The 22,984-nt window shown below is 66.0% G+C and overlaps 5 protein-coding genes across 10 annotated transcripts; 3 read left to right on the top strand and 2 right to left on the bottom strand.

The window, feature by feature from the left end:
* Positions 1–832: 832 nt before the first annotated feature.
* Positions 833–6,459, bottom strand: EIF2B4 (eukaryotic translation initiation factor 2B subunit delta). 4 transcript variants are annotated; one of them, XM_077176384.1, is made up of 13 exons: positions 6,293–6,459; positions 6,156–6,199; positions 5,907–6,045; positions 5,282–5,491; positions 5,002–5,084; positions 4,713–4,804; positions 4,260–4,374; positions 3,914–3,990; positions 3,623–3,725; positions 3,316–3,443; positions 2,328–2,508; positions 1,292–1,472; positions 833–1,073 (listed from the first exon to the last, which is right to left on the bottom strand). In XM_077176384.1, the coding sequence occupies exons 1-13, from the start codon at positions 6,312–6,314 to the stop codon at positions 874–876; spliced, it is 1,575 nt and encodes a 524-aa protein (XP_077032499.1). In that variant the 5' UTR covers positions 6,315–6,459; the 3' UTR covers positions 833–873. The 4 variants fall into 4 exon arrangements, with proteins under 4 accessions (XP_077032499.1, XP_054508929.2, XP_054508930.2 ...); XM_054652954.2 differs by having other exon boundaries at positions 6,156–6,459; XM_054652955.2 differs by having other exon boundaries at positions 5,282–5,488; positions 6,156–6,459.
* A 133-nt stretch (positions 6,460–6,592) lies between these two features.
* Positions 6,593–13,202, top strand: SNX17 (sorting nexin 17). Its single transcript, XM_054653028.2, has 15 exons — positions 6,593–6,783; positions 8,664–8,738; positions 8,934–9,051; positions 9,335–9,399; positions 9,479–9,589; positions 9,943–10,033; positions 10,209–10,296; positions 10,658–10,727; positions 10,825–10,917; positions 11,053–11,256; positions 11,534–11,656; positions 11,772–11,849; positions 12,027–12,101; positions 12,392–12,433; positions 12,522–13,202. Exons 1-15 carry the CDS (start codon positions 6,721–6,723, stop codon positions 12,639–12,641), a joined length of 1,416 nt encoding a protein of 471 aa, XP_054509003.2. The 5' UTR covers positions 6,593–6,720; the 3' UTR covers positions 12,642–13,202.
* Positions 6,790–8,531, top strand: LOC143693762 (uncharacterized). Its single transcript, XM_077176386.1, is given in 3 exon segments — positions 6,790–7,879; positions 7,882–8,069; positions 8,308–8,531. Coding segments are annotated over 3 exon segments (678 nt in total). The 5' UTR covers positions 6,790–7,482; the 3' UTR covers positions 8,401–8,531.
* An 89-nt stretch (positions 13,203–13,291) lies between the features above and the next one.
* On the bottom strand, positions 13,292–17,860 carry ZNF513 (zinc finger protein 513). Its single transcript, XM_054653017.2, is given in 4 exon segments — positions 13,292–14,419; positions 14,815–15,408; positions 17,412–17,646; positions 17,648–17,860. Coding segments are annotated over 4 exon segments (1,794 nt in total). The 3' UTR covers positions 13,292–13,667.
* A 128-nt stretch (positions 17,861–17,988) lies between these two features.
* On the top strand, positions 17,989–22,984 carry LOC129133308 (E3 ubiquitin-protein ligase RNF19B-like). Of its 3 annotated transcripts, none has more exons than XM_054653025.2 (10): positions 17,989–18,133; positions 18,398–18,484; positions 19,136–19,730; positions 20,160–20,335; positions 20,676–20,826; positions 21,214–21,376; positions 21,845–21,959; positions 22,064–22,198; positions 22,288–22,480; positions 22,615–22,984. In XM_054653025.2, the coding sequence occupies exons 3-10, from the start codon at positions 19,288–19,290 to the stop codon at positions 22,772–22,774; spliced, it is 1,536 nt and encodes a 511-aa protein (XP_054509000.2). In that variant the 5' UTR covers positions 17,989–18,133; positions 18,398–18,484; positions 19,136–19,287; the 3' UTR covers positions 22,775–22,984. The 3 variants fall into 3 exon arrangements, with proteins under 3 accessions (XP_054509000.2, XP_054508997.2, XP_054509002.2); XM_054653022.2 differs by having other exon boundaries at positions 18,398–18,625; XM_054653027.2 differs by having other exon boundaries at positions 18,398–18,625; positions 21,214–21,368; positions 22,615–22,751.

Below are 22,984 nucleotides of genomic sequence, written 5' to 3'. Positions count from 1 at the left end.
GTCTGTAAACGATCCTGGCGGCTGCAGTTGGGAATACCAACAAACAACATGTGCACATTACCTGATTACAGCTCCCCCTCGAAACAACGAAATCAGGGAGAATGCGAGGACAATCTCCCCTAACACAAATTATTCAGTCACGCTGCAGTGGTGATGTCGCATGGGCCAGCACACCCGGGGTGCAGCGACCTGCCCGGTATTAGTTCCTTCCCTGCGCTGTGAGTCCGCAGCTCCCGCCCGGCCCGGCCCGCACACGCGAGGGCAGCGGGGGTCTCTGAGGGACTGTCCCGTCATGCCGCGCGGCGGGATCTAATTTGCATGGGCACGCCCCGTGAGGACTCCGCTGGCCCTGCCAGAGCAGCGGTGCGATTTGCATAGCCCCACCCCCGGAGACAGGCCCCGCCCCCGGCGGTCCGGGAGCCGCCCCCGGCGGTCCGGGAGCCGCGCGCCGGTGCCGCTCCTGCTCGAGCCCCGGGGCACCGCCGGTCCCGCTTCCTCGCCCCGGGCACCGCCCGCCGACCGGCCGGCCCCGCGGGTACGGGCCCTCTCCGGGGCTGGTTCCAGAGGGACCCGGGCCGTCCCCCACCAGCCCAGCTCGGGGTCCGCCAGAAGCACACGAGTGCCACCAGATCTCCGAGGAGGGTAAGCCAGGGCCCATCGCCACACTGTCATCGCTTCCCCACAGAAGGGGCATAAGGACAGGGAAGACTCATCTATGGCTGCAACCTGGAGTGGGAGGAGAGGCCCCAAGGAAGGTGCTGAGCTGTGCCAGTGGTGACATGGATGACATGGGTGCCAGGGCTCTGCCACACCACAGATGGCACACACAGAGTACTGGGGCCTGGTTTATTAGTGTCCATGCAGCTGCTCTGATTACTGATCCACATTCTTCACGCGCAGGACCACAGGCACTGAGGTGCAGGGGATCATGCCCAAGTCTGTGATGACCAAATCCACCAGGTCTGGGGGCGTCACATCATAGACCAGGTTAAGAAGCCGTAGGGACTTGTTCTCTGCCCAGCCCCCAAGCTGGGCCTGGCCCTTCCGGAGCACAATCAGGTCATCAGGGTCATCTGCAGAGAGTGGAGAAGCAATCAGGATCGGGAGAGGGACAGCACCTCTCCATGCTGCCCCTGGAGCAGCACACACCACCACCATCTGCCACGTGCCCCCGCCTGCAAGTGACCCCTTGCCCAGGAGGAGGGATGGCAGGGCTGAGCAGCCTGTCGTGGCCCACAGCAGGGACTGGGAGAGGAGGTGCCAGGTGGGGGGAAAGGGACAGAAGCCATACCCAGCTCATTGGAGACAAAAGAATCTGTCTGCACCCGCTCGCAGAACTTGTACGTCTCGCAGCAGACAAGGACGGGCACATTGTGAGCCTTGGAGACCAGCGCGATCTGCGAGGTGCCCACGCGGGACATGACGGAGCCGTTGGCCAGCAGAGCGTGGGCTCCCAGCAGCACCTTGGACACCTGCCGGGGAAACACAGGCTCTCTCAGCACCTTTGGTCACACTGCAGCCTCCCCTGTCACTGTGGTATTTTCCCTTTGCCAGCATTTCTTCTCCTGGGAAGCTTCAGCTTCTCCCTGTTTTGCTGCTTTGGAATGTGATTTGGAGATTGTTCATCCAGCATGTGAATTGTTTTAATTTAATGACCAATCATGGTCCAGCTGTGTCAAGGCTCTGAGGAGTCACGGGTTTCTATTATTCATTCTTCTTATACCTTGTGATGTATCCTTTCTCTTTCTTTAGTATAGTTTTAGTATAGCATAATATTATAATATAATATATATAATATAATGTAATATAATGTAATGTAATATAATGTAATATAATGTAATATGATATAATATATATGATATGAGATGATATGATATAATGTAATATAACATAGTGCAATGTAGTATAATGTGATATGGTATATGATATAATATGATATAATATGATATATATGATATGAGATTATATGATACAATATAATATAATGTAATGTAATATAACATAATGTAATGTAATATAGTGTAATGTAATATAACATAGCGTAATGTAGTATAATGTGATACGATATATGATATAATATATATGAGATGAGATTATATGATATGATACAATATAATAAAACGTAATGTAATATAACATAATGTAATGTAATATAGCATAATGTAATATAACATAGTGTAATGTAGTATAATGTGATACGGTAGATGATGTAACATACCATAACATAATATCAGCCTTCTGAGCACTTGGAGTCAGATTCCCATCTCTGACCTCGTCCTGGGGGCCCTCACAAACCCCGCATTGCCCGGCCCGGGCAGGCCCCTCACCTCGGGCAGCACGTAGGAGATGGCGTTGATCATGACGTAGGTGCAGTGGATGCCGTGCCGGACCAGGCGGCGCAGCGTCTCGCGGCCCTCCAGGCGCGGCCGGCTGTCCACCACGATCACGCGGAACGCGCGGCCCTGCTTGGCGTGGGCGTCGCACAGCGTCCGGTTCACCAGCGAGGAGCTGCAGGGCGCCCTCCCGTCAGGAGCTGCCCTCCCGCCACAGCAGGCTCCCACCTGGCCACCATGCCACCCTCATCCCCATACCCACCCTCATCATCCCCACTACCCACCCTCATCCCCATACCCACCCTCATCATCCCCACTACCCACCCTCATCCCCATACCCACCCTCATCCCCACTACCCACCCTCATCCCCATACCCACCCTCATCCCCAATACCCACCCTCATCCCCATACCCACCCTCATCCCCATACCCACCCTCATCCTGGTGAGCGCTGCCCCTCCAGAACCCTCTTGTCACGATGGCTCCCAGGGCACGTCTCCCTGCCCTTGCACAAGGACACACCCTGGGAAAGGTCTCAGCCCTCCCTGGAAGCAGCACTGACCTCCCTGTCTGTGACAGCACAAGGGACTCTGCCACTCCACACCCTCTCACCACACTCCTGGCCTGCACTGGCCTCCTGCCCCTGCTCCTTGCTCTGCCCAGCATACACAGCATACCTGGACTCCTGCTGCAGCAATCTCTGGTTCTTTTCCCCACCTCTACTTCTTGGGATGCAAACTTCTGTATTTTTGCTTCCTGACATTTGACTTTGTTGCAGTTTGTTTAAAATCCAGTGAACAGCCCTGGCTGTTCTGTAAGTGCCCTGGGTGGAGGGAGCTGTGGCTCTGGGGTTCTTGGAATCCAACTTCACACCAGGTAGGACAGTGCTGAGCCCTGTGCAGGACCAGCACAGCCTCACCTCCCACACTGCTCCATTCCCTGCTCCTACCCATGGGATCAGCTGCCTGTGCTCCGTGCTCACCATCCATACACCAGGATCACGTCGTGGTCATTGATCTTCTCAAAGGCAGACCTTGAGATGGCCTCAGCTGCCAGGACAATCTTCTCTCGCAGGTATTTGTCGATCACGTCCTGGAGCTTCTCCTTTGCCTGGGGAGAGACATCACATACAGATTTTCTTGCTCTCAACATCTCCCTGATTTGAGCCAGGTCAGCATCAGGCTCTTCCTCCTAGCAACAAGCTTTCAATTCCACTGCAGCACTTTCTGAGTCTGTATCCCATCCCTGCTCAGCTCCTTCACCCAGGGCCTGGAGCCAAGGCCACTCACCTCATCCTCTCTCAGGGTGTCAGGCAGGCATGAGATCTCCTTCTTGAGGAACTTGATGGCATTGCCCATGCTGGCTGAGAGAGGCCGGCACTGGTTCAGGAAGCTGCAGAAGAAATGGGCTTAGCTCCAAAGCAGCCTGGAGGGCTAAGACAGGGAGAGGGAGGGTGGGTAGGAAGGCAGAAGCCTAGGAAAGTCAGCCAAAGTTTGGGTGGACACCAACCCAGAGAGGTGACCAATGGACCACACTCTGCGGAGCTTTGGTCCCTCTGCTCTGGCACTGGGAGCCCTCACCTGATGTGTGGCTTCAGCTTGGCCACCAAGTCCCGTGACAGCTCCTCATTGGGGGGAGTGGAGTAATCCCGGATCAGCTGGGACAAGAAGAAAGGGAGTATGATCTCAGGACACACATGTTGGGGCACACACATCCTGCGCAGCCTGACACGCTGCCCGGAGGGACAAAGGCTGCTCCAGGGACTCAAACCAGCAGTGGCAGTGCCACACAAGGACCCTGCTGTGGCACAACCCAAAGGAAGAGGCTGAGGATGACTGACCACAGACACAGCCCCAGCAGTCAGGGTACAGAACACACTCCTGCACGCAGCACAGAGCCCCTGCTGCCAGGTGGCTGCTCAGGTACCTGTTTGAAGACCTCGAGCAGCGCGATGCAGCGGGCGTTGGAGCCGTTGATGATGCCCTGCGAGTACTGCAGGCCCAGGCGCATCACTGCGGGGTGGATCACTGTGGAGGGGATGCTGCAGGGACCAGGGGGAGGGAGCTGTCAGCACCTCTGCGGCCCAGAACACTCAACATTTATGAGCTCCAGCCCAACAACCCACGGGACAGCCCAGGAAGGGGGCTGGCAGCAACCTGAGGAGCCAGGCTCACCCCACAGCCCCCTCTCCTGTGGCCCTGCACTCTCCCCACAGGAAAGATATTGGGCTGCCCCTACTGCCACTCCCCAGAGCGAGCAAAAGGTCCCCCACCACTCCATCAGGTGTATCCCACATGCAGGACTATGACACCCCTCCTCCATAGCCATCCTGCAGCCAGGCCAGCCAAAGCAGAGCCCTGGGCTGGGGAGGCCCTGTACCTCATCTGCTGCGTCAGTGGCTTCTTCCGGCTGTACTGGTGCAGGTGGGAGAACAGGTTGACCTTGGTGCCATAGTCCTGCCTCAGAGGTACCTGCAGCCAAGTGTGGTGATGGCTCACCCAGTGCTCTGCTTATTCCAGGGCCACCAGTCACACCCAGCACTTGCTCAGGGCACGCAAAGTTCCCCTCTGCCCTTCAGAGAGCAGGCCCTGGTCCCACCATGTGCCCCCCAGGCCCTCTGCAGCACAGCTGCCCCAGTGTGCAGCCTGTCACCCAGTCCTCCTCCTACCTGCTGCCTCTCCAGCTTCTTGGCCAGCTTCCTCTGGGCAGCAGGGTCATCCACCTGCACATGCTCCGGCAGCCGCTTCACCACTGCAAGGACAGCTGGGATGAGGCCAAGCTGCTTTGGTGCAGCCCCAAATTCAGGGAAGGCAGGGCAGCACCCAGGGACAGGCGGAACCCAGAGCACGGATTATTCACACAGGCATCCCCCGTCTGGGCCCACACCAGACCCTGCCATCCTGCTCGCCCACCCTCTGCTCACCACCCTGTGGTGCTGACAGCCTTACTGGACTGGGGCTCGGTGGGGCTCTGCCGGGGCTTGGCCATCGTGGCTGCCTGGCTCAGCTCTGCCTTCCTGGCCTGCTTCTGGGTGCACTCAGCCTCCTGCTTAGCCCGGCGCTCTGCTCGCAGCTCTGCTTTGCTCTTGCCCCCCGCGGGTTTCTCGCCGTCACCGTGGCCATCAGCCGGGGCAGGGGGGGTCGTGGGCTGAGCGGCTGCTGCGGGGAGGAAGGGGGAGTCTGTGCCCAGTCTGGCCGGGAGATGCAGCCCAGTGCGAGGGGCAGCCCGCGACAGGGAGAGCCCTCCAGGCCCTCGAGGGGCTCCAGGCCCTCGGCACGGCGCAGCTGACTCGGCACGCCGGGGGTGGGGTACGGCACGCCGGGGGTACGGCACGCCGGGGGTACGGCACGCCGGGGCAGCCCCGCGCTCCTGGGGCAGGGGTCTGTATCTCTGTACTGCAAACCCCACGGCAGCGCGGCCGGCCGAGGGCTCGGACCGGGACCCGGACCGGGGCTACACCCCAGGGGTCCCGCTGGAAGACACGGCCAGCTCCGGGCGCTGCCAGCCCGGGACAGCCGCGGGCCCGGCCCGGCGCTGCCCCGCTCAGGGCCCCGCGGAGACGGCGGCGCTCACCCCGCGGCTGCCCCGCTTCGGGGGGCGCACCCAGCTCCGCGGGCTCGGCCGACGGCCCCTTCTCGCTCCTCTTCTTCTTCTTCTGCTGCTTCTTCTCCTTCCGCAGCTGCAGCTTCTCCTCCCGGGAGAGCTCCGGCGCCTGTGGGCACACACCGTCAGGCGGCCCCGGCCCCGCTCCGCCGCCCGGCCTCACACCGGCCCCGGCCCCGCTCCGCAGCCCGGCCTCACACCGGCCCCGGCTCCGCTCACCTGCGGTCCCGCCGCCACTGGCGCAGCTCCCTCGGGGTTCCCATCTAGAATTCCGGGAGCGTGAGCGCGGCCGGGTCTCGCCCCGGAGCCAGTCCCGGTGTCCCGGAGCCGGTCCCCGTGTCCGGTCCCGCACTCACCCTCACGCTCCCACTCCGCCATGGCGCCGCCCTCAGCGCCCTCTGCCGGCCAGGCGGCACCACATGAGCGCGCACGTCCGCTCCTCTCCGTGACGCGGTGACGTCACCCCCGGTGCGGGCCGGTCCGTTCCCGGGGCTCCCTCCGGGCCCCGCCCCCCGGTCCCGTCCTGCCGCGGGCACGCGCTGCGGGCGCGCCTGCAGCCGCGGCGCGGCGGGGCCGCTCGGGGCGGGGCGGGCACGGCACGGCGGGGCGGCCCCGGGGCGGGCGGAGCGGGGCGAAGCGGGGCGGGCGAAGAGCGACGGCCCCGGGCGGGGCGGAGCGGGGCGGCCCTGGGGCGGGCGGTGCTGCCGGCCGCGCCATCGCGGGGAGTGCTGGCCCGAGATGGCGGCGGCGGGAGGCGGGTAGCGGGGGTGCGCTCGGCCCGGCCATGCACTTCTCCATTCCCGAGACCGAGACCCGCGCCGGGGACGGCGGCGCCGCCGCCTACGTGGTGAGCGGGGGCCGAGGGAGCGGAGCTGTCCCGCAGAACGGAGCCGCCCCGCAGAGCCGAGTGGGTGGCGCGGCTCCTCGGCCCGGGTGCGGTGCGGCCCCGGTGGGGCCGTGCGGGTCCGCAGCCCCGGCGCGGTGGTGGGTCGGGATCAGGACCGGGAGCGGGACCGGGGCCGGGCGAGGCGGGCAGGTCCCGGCCCGCCGCCATCCCCGGCCGGCGCCCTGTGCCAGGGCCGAGCAGGGATCGGGCCCCGCCGCCCCCGCGGCTCCGGATCGGGCGCGGGAGGTCCCGGAGCAGCCCCGGGGGTGTCCGGACCTTGCCCTGCCCGGTGCCGCGGGCGGGGGCGGGCAGCCCGTTGGGGCCCCGTCCGGTCCCATCCCCAGCTCCGGCTCATCCTGGCCCGCCCGTCCGTCCGTTTGTCCCGGCTTCCTGTTTTGGTCCCTGCGCTGTGAGCGCCTCCGGAGCGGAGCCGGGACGCGGCCGCCCGGTGGCGGCGGCTCTCGAGTGCCCAGAGCCCTTCCCGGGGCCGGCAGAGCCCCCAGGCTGCGCGGAGGGTCCGGATCGCTGCTCTCGGGAGGAGGGTGGGCAGCCCTGGGCTTCAACACCCACGCTTGCTCCCCGTGCCCAAATCCCTCTCCGGGACCCTGCGGTGGGGCAGCCCGGTCCCGGTGGGGCAGCCCGGTCCCGGTGTGAGCGGCGATGCAGAGACCTGGCGATCGGCGGGAGCTGCAGTTGCTCAAGGGCCTCAGGAGCAGGCAGCCCTCGAGGCATTTCGTCCTTGTGACCCCCCTGCCCTTTGCCCTCCGCGGCTGCCGAGGCTCCTCGGGCCTGGGGGAGAGCCCGCGGGCTGGGCAGGAGCTGTGCCTGATGGAGAGCCCTGATCTGGGCAGGTGTGGCTGCTGCCCGTGCCACCGCCGTCCCTCCCGGTGCCCCCGCAGCAGCCCCGGGGCACCGGGCTGGTTTGGGTGGGGAGGTGCCCGTGTGAGCCCCAGCCTGGCTGGGCAGTGCTCAGGAGCAGGAGGGCACTGGGGCATCCGTGGGAGGCTGGGGGCTCATGGCCATCCTCGCCCCTCCCAAACTGTGCTGTGGGGGTGGCAGGAGGACAGTGCTGTCCCTTGCAGGGACTCTCTGTCTACAGTGAGCTGCCGGGAGCTGGACCGTGGAGTTGCCAGGTGTTCCCTGTGTGTTCTGTGCTCTGCCAGGTGTTCCCTGTGTGCTCTGCACTCACAGCTGTGCTCTGCCAGGTGTTCCCTGTGTGCTCTGCACTCACAGCTGTGCTCTGCCAGGTGTTCCCTGTGTGTTCTGCGCTCACAGCTGTGCTCTGCCAGGTGTTCCCTGTGTGTTCTGCACTCACAGCTGTGCTCTGCCAGGTGTTCCTTGTGTGTTCTGTGCTCTGCCAGGTGTTCCCTGTGTGTTCTGCACTCACAGCTGTGCTCTGCCAGGTGTTCCCTGTGTGTGCTGCACTCACAGCTGTGCTCTGCCAGGTGTTTCCTGTGCTCTGCACTCACAGCTGTGCTCTGCCAGGTGTTCCCTGTGTGCTCTGCACTCACAGCTGTGCTCAGCCTGTGGCATCAGCAGGAGCTGAGCCAGAGCTCAGCCAGGACCTGCTCCTTGTGAAGCCCTGGCAGTGGGGAGGGCTGTCCTTGTCCGTGGGGCTGCAGTGTGGCTCTGTGCTCCCCATGGCTGGGCAGACAGGGTTAGACCTTCCAGGTGTCCAGTGGCACATCTCTTGGGTGTGCTCACACTTCCTGAACCACTCTGACCTTCGGCAGGGTGCTCAGGGATATTGCCTTTTCCTGGGGGCTCCCTGGCATCCTGGGCAGCTCCTTGGGTTCCTCCAGCTGGCAGGGGCTGGTTCTGAGTGGCCTCTCTCCCTGCAGGCCTACAACATCCACGTGAACGGGGTGCTGCACTGCCGGGTGCGCTACAGCCAGCTCCTGGGCCTGCACGAGCAGGTACGGGGACACCGGGGCAGAGCTCCTGCTCCTCACATTCCAGCGGGTTCTGGGTGCCACTGGGCTCCCACGGGGATCAGGGGTGCTGGAAGCTCTCTGCTCCCCTCGCTAGTCCTGGGGATTGGTGAGGGTGGGGACCAGGGCAGCCGCTGTCCCTCGGGGGGCTCCTGCAGCAGCGCTCTGTTCTTGCCCTAGTTAAGGAAGGAGTATGGCGCCAACGTGGTCCCAGCCTTTCCCCCAAAGAAGATCTTCACGCTCACCCCAGCAGAGGTAGAGCAGCGCCGGGAGCAGCTGGAGAAGTACATGCAGGCTGGTAAGCTGGGCAGGGCACGGCCCATGGCTTCCTCCCTGCCCTGCTCCGTTCCCTGTGGTGCCTCTTGCACCTCCCAGGGCAGCCCTGGCGTTTGATGGCCTCGTCCCCTGGGTGCCAGCTCCTGCCCCTGCCCTGCCCTGGCAGAGTGGGGCTGTGCAGGGGGTCCCAGGCTGGCCCAGCATGCAGTCTGAGGGTGAGCTGAGGGGCTGCACAAGGGCCAGGCAGGGGTGTGTGTCCCTGTCCCTTCCCACGGGATGCCTGACCGCTCGTGCCCCTCCTGCAGTGCGGCAGGACCCGACGCTGGGCGGCAGCGAGACGTTCAACAGCTTCCTGCGCAAGGCCCAGCAGGTGAGGGCACACCTGGGGCGGCTCTGGGGCCCCCAGGCTGTGTGAGGGGCTGGGGTGCCAGTGCTGTTCCTCTCTGCAGGAGACGCAGCAGATCCCCACAGAGGAGGTGGTGCTGGAGGTGCTGCTCTCCAATGGGCAGAAGGTCAAGGTCACCATCCTGACGTCGGACCAGACAGAGGATGTCCTTGAGGTGCCACAGCTCTCCGGCTGGCTGGGACCAGCCCCTCCTGCTGCCTTCTGGGGTTTCCCACTTGTGTGGGGCTCTCTCAGCCTGGTAGCCCCCCCTGCCCTCCCCTCCCATCTGCCCACCCTGCAGCAGGGCTGACCTGGTGGGGCTGAAAGCTGGGAGCTGAAGTGGGTGTGCTGCAGGGTGTGTCTGGGTCCAGACTGGTGTTTGGGGTCGCTGTTTCCTGGTTGCAAGGAGCCCAGGCCTGGCCACAGGGCAGCAGAGGTGCTGCCTTCCTGCTGTTGGGAGAATGCACATGGGCTGGGTCTTGCCACCATGTTGGGACTATATTGGGACTATGCTGCTCTTCCTCCCAGGCTGTGGCCTCCAAGCTGGATCTGCCAGATGACCTGGTTGGCTACTTCAGCCTCTTCCTAGTGAGAGAGACCAAGGATGGAGCTTTCTCCTGTGAGTAGAGCCCACTGTGGTGGGACATGTGCTGTGCCCCTGCCTGGAGTGAGGGCTGTGTGCTTGGGCCCTGCCCTGGCTGGGGGCACAGCTGTTCTCCTGGGGGCACCCTGGTGTTGGGGGCCATGGGGCTCCTGCTACCCAGAGGTGCTGCTGAGCCCTTGTTTCCCTGCAGTTGTGAGGAAGCTGCAGGAGTTTGAGCTGCCCTACGTGTCAGTGACCAGCCTGCACAACCCTGAGTTCCAGATCATCCTGCGCAAGAGGTGAGCAGGGCAGCATTGGGGTGGTGCCCAGGGCTCCCTGCTCTACAGAGGGACCCTCCCCTCCTGCCATTGCTGCCCAGGGCTCCTGGTTCCACACAGGGACCCTCCCCTCCTGCCATTGCTGCCCACTGATGCTTTGGCCCCCAGGAATGCACCTGAGCATCCCTGACTGTGACACTGGAGCAGGGGTTGCCCTGCTGTGCTCAGCTCATTCCTGCCTTCCCATGGCAGCCGGTTTAGGGGGGAGCAGGGCACAGTGACTGATGGTTAGGGGGGAGCTGGCCAGACCACAGGAGGGTGATTTTCTCCTCACTGCTGTCAGGAAGTGGAGAGCAGGCTAACCCCTGTGGTTCCCTTCCAGCTACTGGGACTCGGCCTATGACGATGATGTGATGGAGCACCGTGTGGGGTTGAACTTGCTGTATGCACAGGTGAGGGTTGGTGTGGCACAGCCAGGTGAGGACAGACACTGTGCAGGGGCTCGGGGGGCTCCGGTCCCAGGTGCTCATCAACCTCTGCTGCCTGCAGACGGTGTCAGACATTGAACACGGATGGATCCTTGTCAACAAGGAACAGCACCGGCAGCTGAAGTCCCTGCAAGAAAAGGTCTCCAAGAAGGAGGTAGGACAGGGAACAGTGCCACAGCTGGGGCAGTTCTGGCTCTGCACCAGCCCTTCTCCATGTGTGGTACCGGGTGGTGTCCTGTTCCTGGCCCGGGCGGGCGGCAGTGCTGAGCACCCCTGGCCCTGCCTGCAGTTCATCCGCCTGGCGCAGACCCTCAAGTACTACGGCTATCTCAAGTTCGACCCCTGTGTCACTGATTTCCCTGAGAGGGGCTGCCACGTCGTCGTCAGCGCCGGCAACAACGAGCTCAACTTCCAGGTGCGGCTGCCCAACGAGCAGATCAAGGAGGGCAGCTTCAAGGTCACTCGCATGCGGTGCTGGCGGGTCACGTCCTCGGTGAGTGAGGCCGGGAGAGCAGGGAGGGGGCTGGGGGGGCACCTCTTCCTAGGAAAGGTGCTGGCTCTGATGCCAGCTTCTAGCCCAGTAGGCCTGGAGAGGGTCTGAGTCATGCTTTGGGGCTGAGGGGATCATTGGAGGGGACCTGACAGTGGCAGAGGACTGGTGGGCACTGGGCAGGTGTGCTTGGCTTGGTGCTGCCCTCGAGCTGCACTGGTGTCTGGGGAGCTGCTCCTTCCCCTCTGGAGGCTCCCAGCCTTGCTGTGTGTCCTTGCAGGTGCCCATGAACAATGGCCCTTCGGGGAGCAGCCCAGGGAAGTCCGAGGTGAAGCTGGAGCTGGCTTTTGAGTACCTGATGAGCAAGGACCGGCTGCAGTGGGTCACCATCACCAGCCCACAGGTGGAGCTGCCTGCATGGCGGGCTGGGGGTGGCTGTGAGGGGAAGGGCTGAGCCCTGCATAGGGTGTGGGAAGGCTGTGGGGTGCATAGAGCCCTGTGACACTTCTCCCTTGCAGGCCATCATGCTGAGCATCTGCTTGCAGTCCATGGTGGATGAGCTGATGGTGAAAAAATCTGGAGGCAGCATCCGCAAGGTGAGGGTTGGGGCTGGATGATGGCTCTGGAGTGGGATCCCAGCCTGGCCCTGTGACTTCCTAGGGCCTGGACTGGGTCCTGAGTGCTCCCCTCAGGATGGGGCCAGCATCCCAGGGCTGGTTATAAGCCCAGGGCTGACACGGGGCCCCTGTGGCTGAGCTGAGCTGCTCCTGCAGATGTTCCGACGGCGGGTGAACGGGGCCCTGCGGCGCTCGGACAGCCAGCAAGCTGTGAAGTCACCCCCGCTGCTGGTGAGTGGGACCCTGCAGCCCTGGGCAGGGGACACGTGCAGGCACAGGGTCTGATGTGTTGTGAACCAGAACTCACTGCATCCAGAAGAGGCACTGCCCTGTGGCAGGGCTGGGGCAAGCCCAGAGGACAGCAGGGCTGTGGTGCCCTGCTTCCAGAGCCCTGGGAAGGGAAAGAGGTCCTGGACCAACTCAGTGAGCCAGACTCCCTGGGGATGGAGGGGGGCAGGTGGAAGGAGGGGTGGGCGTTGTGTCCCATGACCCTGTGCTGCCCAACTGTGCTGTCCTCACAGGACTCACCTGATGCCTCCTGGGAGCCCATGGCCAAACTCTCGGTGAGTTGTGTGCGGGTGCACCAGAGACCTCAGGCTAAGCGGGCAGGGGAGCTAGGGCTGTCCTCATTACCATCTCTCTTCTCCACAGAGCAAGCTCACTTCAGTCAGCCTGCGTGGGATCAGCCACTCCAGCTCTGCAAACGACGTGGGCGCTAACGACTTCCACGGCAATTACGCCTTTGAGGGCATTGGCGATGAGGATCTGTAGTGCCCCCTTCCCAGGACAGCCCCGGCCTGAGCGAGGGCCTTGCTGAGGAATGTACGACCTGCAGCCAGGTTGCAATCAACGTGCCTCTCACCTGCTACATCCACCTTTCCCTGCTCCCCGGGGCTGGGAGCTCACCCCCAGCCCGCCACTGCCTTCGGGGTGGGGGCAGCTGAACTCCTCCCGCTGCTGGCTCCAGCTGGGAGAGGGCTCGTTTGACCTGAACAGTTGGCCCGGGCAGAGCCCTGGAGCTGCAGTGCAGGGCCTGGCCCGGCCTGGGGGCAGAGCTGCTCCTGTCCCAGCTGGGAAGGCCTGGCCCAGCCTGGGGGCAGAGCCAGGCAGGCTCCATAATGCCAAATTAGCATTTAGGTTTGTGCTCCGAGACAGAGTGCAGTAAGCTGTCTCGGGGGCTCCGCGCAGAGTCCCCTCTAACCCGCTCATAGACGCCAGCATAATCTAGGCTTGTAACCACGTATCTCCTGCTGCTCAGCCCGACAGAGCATTAATGGACAGTAACTGATGTTTACACACTGCAACAATGATTAAAACGGATTCTGATTGGTACCAGGCTGTCTGTTGGGGGGTGGCTGCTGTCCCTCCCCTCTCTGTGCCAGCCCCGTGCTGTCCTCTGTAGCAGAACAAGGCCCCCAGGGTGAAGAGCAGATAACAAAACTGACTGTTTAATGCTTTTATACACAATATAAATTACACCGACCAGCACGGCGACAGCCATGGAACCAGTCCTGTTCCCCCCTCCCCCCTTTTCCCCAAACCCCGGCAGAGGAAGGCTCCGGCAGGCAGAAACAGGCAGCTGGGGTGGCTGGGGATGTGGCCGTGCTGCCACACGGGCAGGGGTCAGAGCCACTGGTCGTCACTTCACCCTGCCCAGGCAGGACAGGGCTGCCAGGGCCCCAGTGTGCCTCTGGGCCTGGTGCAAGGCAGCCCTGAGCCCCCGTGGAGGTGCCCGCCTGTCCTCCCTCCCCCAGGGAGGGCAGGCACCCCAGGCCCCCTGCCGGGCTAAGTGCTGTCTCAGGGCAGGGCCGTGCCCACGGCTGGGGGCGCCAGGAGGGCTTTGGCATTGCGTGGGTTCACCCAGCTCTCGGCCGTGTGGCCGTGGATCTTCTGGTGGCGCTTGTAGTTGTCCCAGTGCCCAGTGGTGTAGGAGCAGTCCCGGCACTGGAAGGGCTTCTCGCCCGTGTGCCGCAGCATGTGCCGCTTCAGGTTCATGCTCTGGTTGCAGCTGTAGCTGCAGAGGCTGCACTGGAAGGGCTTGTCGCCTGAGTGGATGCGCCCGTGACGCTTGAGGTTGGCCAGGTTGCCGCAGGCGTAGTCGCAGAGCTGGCACTTGTAGGGCTTCTCGCCCGTGTGCACGCGCTGGTGCCGCTTCAGGTTGTCCAGGTGGGCGGAGGCGTAGGGGCAGAGCGGGCAGGCGAAGGGCTTCTCCCCGCTGTGCGTCTTCATGTGCCGCGCCAGGTGGTTGGGGTAGTGGGTGACGAAGGGGCAGAGGCTGCAGGCAAAGCCCTTGTCCCCGGTGCCCTTGCGGGGGCTGGCACCCGGCTCGGTGCCCAGCACCGCCAGGCTGCAGCGCCCGCACACCTGCTCGGCCAGGCCCTCGTCCTGAGCGAAGCCGTCGTCCAGCACCAGCCCGCACATGCGGCACGTGAAGGGGAAGAGCAGCTCGGGCAGCGCGGCCGCCTCCTCGCCCCGCAGCCGGGCACAGCCGGGCAGGAAGGGGCCGCTGCCGCTGCCCACGTGCAGGCTCAGCTCTGGCAGCAGGGGCTCTGCGGGACAAAGAGACGGGGCTGTGAGCTGGGTGGCACAGTGCCAGTGAGGACTGGCTCTGTGACGAGCCCCAGTGCCAGCGAGGACTGGCTCTGTGACAAGCCCCAGTGCCAGCGAGGACTGGCTCTGTGAGGAGCTCCAGTGCCACTGAAGACTGGCTCTGTGACAAGCCCCAGTGCCAGTGAGGACTGGCTCTATGATGAGCCCCAGTGCCAGCGAGGACTGGCTCAGTGACAAGCCCCAGTGCCAGCGAGGACTGGCTCTATGATGAGCCCCAGTGCCCTGGTGAGCCTGGCAGTAGCTGACTTCAGGTCAGTGGCAGGATCCGTGCCCTGTGCCAGCCCCAAAGCCCCCATGTAGCTCTCCCCACGTCCCCACAGCCTCCCACCTTTACCTGGGTCCTTGTCCCGCCGGTGTGGCCCCTCGCCCTCAGGCAGGCGGTGGCTGAGCATGTGCCGCTTCAGGTTGCGGCTCTGGTTGCAGCGGTAGTCGCAGGCGGCACACTGGAAGGGCTTGTCCTGGCTGTGGACGCGCTCGTGGCGTTTGAGGTTGCCCAGGCTGCTGCAGGCGAAGCTGCAGCCCGTGCAGCGGTACGGCTTCTCCCCAGTGTGCGTGCGCAGGTGCCGCGTCAGGTTCACCAGCTGGGCAGAGGCGTAGGCACACTGCGGGCAGGCGAAAGGCTTCTCCCCGTTGTGTGTCTTCATGTGGCGCTTGAGGTGGCTGGAGTAGTGGGAGGCGAAGGGGCAGAGCTGGCAGGAGTAGACGATGCGCTGGCTGCGGCCGCCCTCGGCGCCGGCGCACTGCAGGCAGCTCTGGCCCAGGCTGGCAGCCAGCTGCAGCCCGCACTGGCGGCAGGGCAGCGCGGCGGGGCCCGGCTCGCCCCCCTCCTCGGGGTCGCTCTCCACGCTCAGCTGCTGGTACCCGGAGGAGCAGTCATCGTCGCTCAGGGCGTACGCTGGGATAGCGATCTTCCCCACCAGTGTGTCTGCTGAGAACACCGCGGGGATGGGGCGGTGTCAGCCCGGCTGGCCTGGGCACTGCCCCTCTGCCTGCACCCCGTCCCACCCTGGGGCACCCAGGAGGAGCTCACCACACTGTGCACTGCACTGAGGAGCCCCACAGCCACAGCCTGTCCCAATGCCCTGCTGAGGGCCTGTTCTGAGTGTCTCAGGAAACCCTGACACTTCTCATGGCTGGCCAGGACCCCGGCACCAGGAAGGGTGGGAGGATGGGTGGATCCATCACCCACCAGCACTGCTGGGCCTGGGGGGTAGAGGGTGGTGGGCACAGCCCGGCCCAGGCTGGAGAAAGGGGTGCCCATAAAGCTGCTCTGTGCCCCTCTCACTGTGGCACTGGCCCAGCCCTGGGGGTTACAGCTGGTCACACTCGCATGGCTGGCACCAGGGAGCTCCAACACCAGCCCCTTCCATCCTGCAGGAAACATTCCCCTGCCCCCACAGAGCCCTGTCCGGTGGCAGCAGGGGGAAGGCTGTGCCAGGCTCTCAAATGGAACTTCCCAGCTGGGCACAGACTCATCCTTCTGCAGCCCCTGTGCTCCACAAGCGCCCCCAGGCTCAGGGCTGGAGGGGCAGCTCAGCAGGACCAGCTGAGAGCCGTGCTCTGCTGGCACCGTTCTGTGCCTGCCCTGCACCCCTGGGCCCTGTCAGGCTCAGCAGCTGCCCACTGTCCTGGGACCACCCTGGACTGTGCCCCTGCTGCTGCCACCCTGGCTGTGTCCAGCTGATGAGGCTGACCTAAGCTGTGGGATGGGGCAGCCCCTCCAGCCTCCCAAGCCCTTCTACAAGCACTGCTGGAAACACAGACACCAGAAAAGGGCATCCTGCCAAGGCCTGGCTCTTACGGGGGAACTCCTGACCCTGCCCCAAGCCCTCTGCCAAGGGACCCCCTTTCTCCTCAGCTCAGCCCCAGCCACACCAAGGGACCCACCTGTGCCCTCGGGCCAGTCCCACGCTGACGGAACCCCTGTCCCCTCAGGCCAGCAGTGCCACAGCATCCCCAGAGCACTGTCCCCTAAAGGGCCGTGTCTGTGCCCACATGGCACAGCTTGTCTGTCCTGCCTGGGTCAGTGGGCTGAGCTAGTCCTGCTCCCGGGCTGGGGCTGAATGGGAGGACAGGTATTCCTGGTGGAATTTGGGAAGGACAGGAATTCCTGGTGGAATTTGGGAAGGACAGGTGTTCCTGGTGGAATTTGTCCCCAGAACCCCGGCAGGCTCCCAGGGCTGCCAAGCAGCCCTTCCAGGGCAGGGAAGCAGAGCCCTGGGAGCAGCCCCATCCCTCAGTGCTAGAGCAGGACACGGCACAGTCCGGCAGCCGCCGAGCACACGGAGCAGGGCACAGCCCCGGGGGACAGCGGGGGGACGGGCACGGGGCCGGACAGTCCGTGCCCTCCTCTCTCGCCGTTCCGTTCCCGCGTTGCTCGGTGCCCGGGGCGGGGAGCGCCTCCCGCCAGTCCCGCGAGCAGCTCCCTGGAGCTGAGCAGTGCTCGCTCCTCCGGCTGCCTCGGCCGGGGCTGACCAGGCTCGGGAGCCGCGGCGGGACAGGCGCTGCCCGTGGCACCGAGCCGGGGCGCCGGGGCTGAGCGCGCTCCGTTCGGCCCGCAGCGCCGAGGGGAGCGGTGGAACGGGACCCCGGGGCTGAGCGCTGCGCTGGCTCTGGGATGAGCCCGGCCGCGGGGCGCGGCCCCGAACCCACCGCGGGGACGCGTCGTGCCCGGGCCCCTGGCGGGAAGGAGCGTTCGGGGATCGGTGCCGGGGGTCAATGCCGGGCGGGCGGAACCCACCCCAGGGCCCCGTCGGGGGCCGGGCCTCCCCCGCGAGAGGAAGCTCCGCCGGCGCCCGCGCCGGGCGGGCCCGTGGCAGGGCGGGCCCGGCCGGATGCGCCGAGCGCGGGCCCGGTACGGCCCGGCTGGGCCGCGTCGCCGCCGGCGGGGCTGCCGGAGAGGGGCGGCGTCCCCGCGGGGGCCGCACGCACCTGGCGGTCCCTTCTCGGAGGCCGGGCCACGGCCCAGCAGCAGGTCCCCGGGCAGCACCACCGCCGCTCTTGCCGTCTCCTCGGTGCCATCCTCGGCGTCCGCTGCAGCGCTCCGAGCGCCGCGGGTCCCCGCCGGGCCGCCGCCGCCGCCCCCCGGGCCCGCCGCGCACTCACCCTTCACCGGCTGCGGGTGGCTCTGCTTCCGCCGGGGCATCGTGGCGGGCCCCGGCGCCGGCCCGGCCCCGCCGCCCGCCCGCCCGCGGCCCGCCAGCCGCCCCCGCCAGCCCGGGGCGGCCGCCGCCGCCCCGCCTCGACCGGACACTTCCGCTTCCGCTTCCCCCGGGCGCGCGGGGGCAGGGCCGGAAGCGCCCGCGCGACCCGGAAGCGGAGCGGGCGCGTGCGCAGAGGCGGTGCCGCCCCCGGCCCCGCCCGCCCCGCGGCTGCGGCATGAGGGGAGCGGGCCCGGGCCCGGCGGGGGCGAGCGGCTGGGACGGGACCGAATACGGCACACGGCACAGGCGGGCAGCGCTCGGGGCTCGGGCGGGACAGCAGCGGCTCCGCCCCTTCCGGCCGGCGGGAGGCGGTGGCAGCGGCGGGACCGGGACCGGGGCCGGGGTCGTTGCCGCTGCCGGTCTCTGCGCCCCTTCAGGGGCGGCTACGGCTTTTCCCCCGGTGCCCTCCGGGTCTGGCCCCGCCGAGCAGCGGCGCGGAGGGCAGCCCCGGTGAGTCCTCACCGGTGTCCCCGCGCGGTCACACCGGGGACACCCGGGGCTTGGCGTCTCGCCCGCTGGGCCCGAGCGCCGCTGGCCGGCCGGTGCCGCCGTGCTCTGGCCGGTCCCGAAGGAGGCCGGTGCAGCCCAGCCGTGTCCCCGGGCTGTGCCATCCCCACCCGCCCCACTCGCGGGGCTCTCCCGGTGGCTCCGCTCCGCCTCCGGGCTGCGTGAGCCGCGCTCGGCCCTTCACGGATCGCCGCTCTCCCTTCGCAGGTCCCACGGGCGCTGCGGGTGCCGGGCTGGGCCGTCCCGGGAAGCCGTGGCCGTGCCGTGCTGCCAGCGATGATTCCCCGCTGACAGGTACAGCCCTGGCCGTCTGTCGCTCCCCGGTCACCGCGGAGATCCCGCCGCTGCCCGGCTGCCCCTGGCCTCTCCCCGGGAAGCGCCGCCGTGTCCCCTGTGGGGATGCAGAGCCCCCCGGTGCCCGGCCCAGCAGAGCAGGTGTGCTGGGGCTCCTCAGCCTCACCCGAGTGTCGCTGGTTCTGGCCCTGGCACGGGAGTGCTCCGTGGGCTGTGGCAGCGCTGCTGCGGTGGGGAGGGCAGGGGCAGCTTTGGGGTGGACAGAGGGAAGGACCACGGGCAGGGAGTGTGCTGTGGCCATGGATTTGTGAGCTCTAAGCGAGGGAAATGGACACATTTACCCCACTGCAGGAATTGCCTGGCTCCTGGTCACTGAATGAACTGGGTCCCTCGGCTAGCGAACTGCAGTGAAAGGTGCTTTAGCCATGTGTCACCCTGGGGAGGGGCTGGGTGTGAGTGTCACCCTGCCCTGTGGCTGGGCTGGCTGTCTCGGCGTTGCCACTCTCTTCCCCACGCTGGGGATTTGGGAGCTCCGTGGTTCCTGCAGAGCTGAAGGAGGCAGGATGGTCCTGCACTGAGGGGCAGAACAGGCTCGGGGGCTGTTCCAGGCACAGGCTGGCTCTCAGTTCCTCTCTCTCTGTTCCTCTGCAGGCTGAGCGGCACCGACTGCGCCTGGGGATGGCTCCGCTGCCGCCCGTGGTGAGGCCCGGGTAGGAGCCGGGCCATGGGGGCTGCAGCCGGGCCAGCTCCTCCCCGCTGCCCTCCGTAGCTCACGGCAGCCCTGGCCACCCCGGCGGGCCGCCATGGAGCAGCCCACGCGTGTGCCCGGGCCCCGCCGCCTCCTGGGCTGCTTCAGGAGGAAGCCACAGCCCGTCGGGGGGGAGACACCGCCAGAACCGGAGCCGCCGGAGCCCGAGGAGCCCCGGGTGGTGCTGGCCCTGGGCGAGGGCCGGGCGCTGGAGGAGTGTCCCCTGTGCCTGCTGCCGCAGCCCCCCGAGGCGTTCCCCAGGCTGGGCTGCTGCTCGCACCGCTCCTGCCGGGGCTGCCTGCAGCAGTACCTGCGCCTGGCCGTCACCGAGAGCCGCGTGCCCGTGGCCTGCCCGCACTGCCCCGCCGCCATCCAGCCCCACGACGTGCACCGGCTCCTCCCCGAGCCCGCCCTCCGCGACAAGTACGAGGAGTTCCTGCTGCGGCGGCTGCTGGTGGCGGATCCCGGAACCCGCTGGTGCCCTGCCCCTGACTGCAGGTACCGCAGCACGGGCGGGAATGCGGGGTGGGCCCCCTCCCGGGCCCCCTCCTGCGGCAGCAGGCCCTGCCCGTGTCCTGTGAACCCTTCCCAGGCTGGGCTCCCATCCCTTTGTCCTGTCTTGGGCCGGCTGTGCCCGGGAAGTGTCCAGTCCTGGTCTGGCTGCAGAGCCTGTGCAGCTCTGTCTGCCAGGGCCGGTGCCCTTGGCTGTGCCAGGTACTCTGTGAGCCCCAGGGCTGGGGCTGCTGGACGCGGTGGGAGCACAGCTGAGGGTGGGTCCCAGCTCTCCTGAGCCAGGGCTTGGCTCAGCTCAGTGCAGGACCAGGGCTGGCACGGCCCAGCCTGGCTGTGTGGGAAGGGGTGCCCTGCTCTCCCCCAGCCCCAGCTGGTGCCTGCTGTGCCCCAGCCCCTGCTGCCTTCTCCCCGCAGCTACGCTGTCCTTGCCCATGGCTGTGCCGAGTGTCCCCGCCTCACCTGCGGCCGTGAGGGCTGTGGCACTGAGTTCTGCTACCACTGCCGGCAGCCCTGGCACCCCGAGGGCCCCTGTGCTCCACCGACCCCCAGCCTGGCCACGCCCTCAGCACAGCCCGAGGAGCCGGCCCACGGTGAGGCCACCCTGGACAGGGTGGGAGCAGCAGGGCTGGGGTTTGGCACAGCCCTGTGCCCCTGTGCCTCTGTGCCTCCTGCCTGGGGGGCTGCTGCAGCCAGGTTCCAGCCACAGTTCCCTCTGCTGCATCTCACAGCTCTGGTGTAGAGGGACCTTGGCTCCCCCCATGATTTCTGTGGGATGGGGAAGGCTGGGATGGATGCACACTGGGACAGGGACAGGCTGGGATGGATGCACACTGGGACAGGCTGGGATGGATGCACACTGGGACAGGGACAGGCTGGGATGGATGCACACTGTTCTGTCCTGCTCCCCCATCCCATCTTGTCTCCCCCCAGCTGAGGCCGAGGACATCAAGGTCTGCCCTCGCTGCAGCGCCTTCATCATGAAGATCAATGATGGCAGCTGCAACCGCATGAACTGCACGGTCTGTGGCTGCCTCTTCTGCTGGCTCTGCCTGCAGGAGATCTCTGATGTGCACTTTCTGAGGTCAGTGCAGGGCCTTGGGGGCTGGGGGCTCTTACAGGAGCTGGGGGTCTGTGGGGCTGCCCTGGGCTGAGGCTGGCAGCTCTGACAGGAGCTGGGGGGTCTGTGGGACTGCACTGGCCGAGGTTGGGAGCCCTGACAGGATGGGGAGCTGGGATGGGGGCAGCCAGGCCCTGCCCCAAGTTTGGGGTTAGCCAGGGGGAGCAGGGTGCTCTGTGCTGCTGGCTCTGGCAGGGTTGGGGCTGTGGGAGGCAGCTGGAGCTCAGGGTTGGGGAGCCTGGCTGCCGGCTCTCAGGTGGGCTCGTGGATGTCCCTGACATGGGCCCAGGCTGTGCTGGTCTCTGCTGCCACTCGCAGAAGCCGTGGCTCAGCCCCGCTCTGTGCCCACAGCCCCTCTGGCTGCACCTTCTGGGGGAAGAGGCCTTGGTCCCGGACACGGAGGATCCTGTGGCAGCTGGGCATGGTGCTGGGAGCGCCCATGGTCATCTCCCTTGCTGCAGGCATTGCTGTCCCTGTCATCACCATTGGGATCCCCATCTACATGGGTAGGAAGGTACTGGCAGCTGTGGTCCTGCTCCCTGCTGAGCCTGGTAGCCCATGGCTCTTGGCCTGGACAGACCTGCGGTGCTCCCTGCTGCCCTCAGCACATCCCTGTGCCACCCCCTGACCACCCTCAGCACATCCCTGTACCACCCCCTGACCACCCTCAGCACATCCCTGTGCCACCCCTGACAGCCCAGTCCTGCCTTGCCAGGACCTTCTGCTGCCCCCAGCAGCCCCTGCCATTGCAGGTGTGCTCAGCCTGGGGAGTGGGTCAGGGTGGGTGAAAGGAGGAAGGGTTTTAGATGGGCTTTCCAGGAACACCTGTGCTGTGGTGGCAGTGCTGTGGTGGCTGCCTGTCCCTGGGGAGAGGGAGGGGTGTCTGGGTGGCTGTGGCTGGAGCTCTGCCAGGCTGGGAAGGGTCTGAGTCCCTGGGGCTGTGTCTTTGTAGTGCCCTTCACTTTTCTGTCTTGTCCCTGAGGTGCTGGGCCAGAGCCGGCGGAGCAGCCTCTCCGGGTGCCAGCAGTGCCTCTCTGTCACCAGCAGTGTCCTCCTGTCTCTCTTTGTGTCCCCCATCATAACAGCTCTCACTGTGGGTGAGTGCCGAGGGCCCTGCCCACAGTGGGGGTGGCACCGTGGGGGATGTCTGGGGCCAGCAGGGCTGGGCTGGGCTGGGCAGTGACCCTTTGTGTGCCCGCAGGTGTCGGCGTGCCCCTGGTGCTCACCTACGTGTACGGGACCGTGGTGCTGTCGCTGTGCCGGAGCCGCTGGGGCTGCAGGGGCGGCCGCGCACCCGGCGACCTCGGCGTGGTGGAGCTGGACAACCTGGCCAAGCGTGGGTCCCGCAGAGCTGGCAGGCCTGGCCTGTGCCCTCCTGTGCAGCGGGGCAGTCCGTGGCACGGCGTGCTCTCTCTCTCTCCGCAGTGAACGAGCTGTGGTCGGCGCTGCCCAGCCCCAGAGCGGCCGAGGACGGAGCTCCGGACGCCGCCGCCTCCCTCTCCCTGCCCAGCAGCGGCCGCAGCCCGCGCCCGGCACGGCCACAAGGGGACAGCCAGTCAGCCAGCACGGTGGCCCTCGCTGGGAGCATGCTGAGTGAGGGCCAGGACACCTCTGACAGGTAGGCAGGGTGCCGAGGGGCTGGGGGCGGCACATCCCTTCAAACAGCGTCCCTGCTGTGCTGGGCAGGGATGGGGCTGTTCCCCTTGGGGCCGCTGCCCTCAGGCCGGTGTCTGTCTGTCTGTCTGTCTGCAGGGAAGGCGTCACCATCGAGGTGGAGGTGTCGGTGGAAGCGGTGCCACGCTCTGCCCGGCAGCAGAGCCTCAGCAGTGCCCTGTCTGGGCAGAGCCTCTCTGGGGACTCCCTGGGAGCCACCAGTGACAGGGGCAGCTCCGTGGGTGTCCCTGTGGAGTGATGGGGGCCTGAGGGGGAGAGTCCTGACCCACACACGGGCCCTGTGCCCTCCTTGGCAGAGCCAGGCCCCCTCTGCCAGCACACCCAGCCCTGGGAGCTGGGTCCTGGGCGGGTGCCAGCTGCACCCAGCACTGCTGCACCCTGCACTAGCCCTGTCCACCCCTTTCCCAGAGGCACCACTAGGAAATAAAGCTGCTCTGCTTTCTTTTCA

Source organism: Agelaius phoeniceus, chromosome 3 (assembly GCF_051311805.1).
Source record: "Agelaius phoeniceus isolate bAgePho1 chromosome 3, bAgePho1.hap1, whole genome shotgun sequence".
Taxonomy (NCBI): Eukaryota; Metazoa; Chordata; class Aves; order Passeriformes; family Icteridae; genus Agelaius; species Agelaius phoeniceus.
The sequence above is the reverse complement of the archived record's forward strand: the minus strand, read 5'-3'. Positions and strand labels throughout refer to the sequence as shown.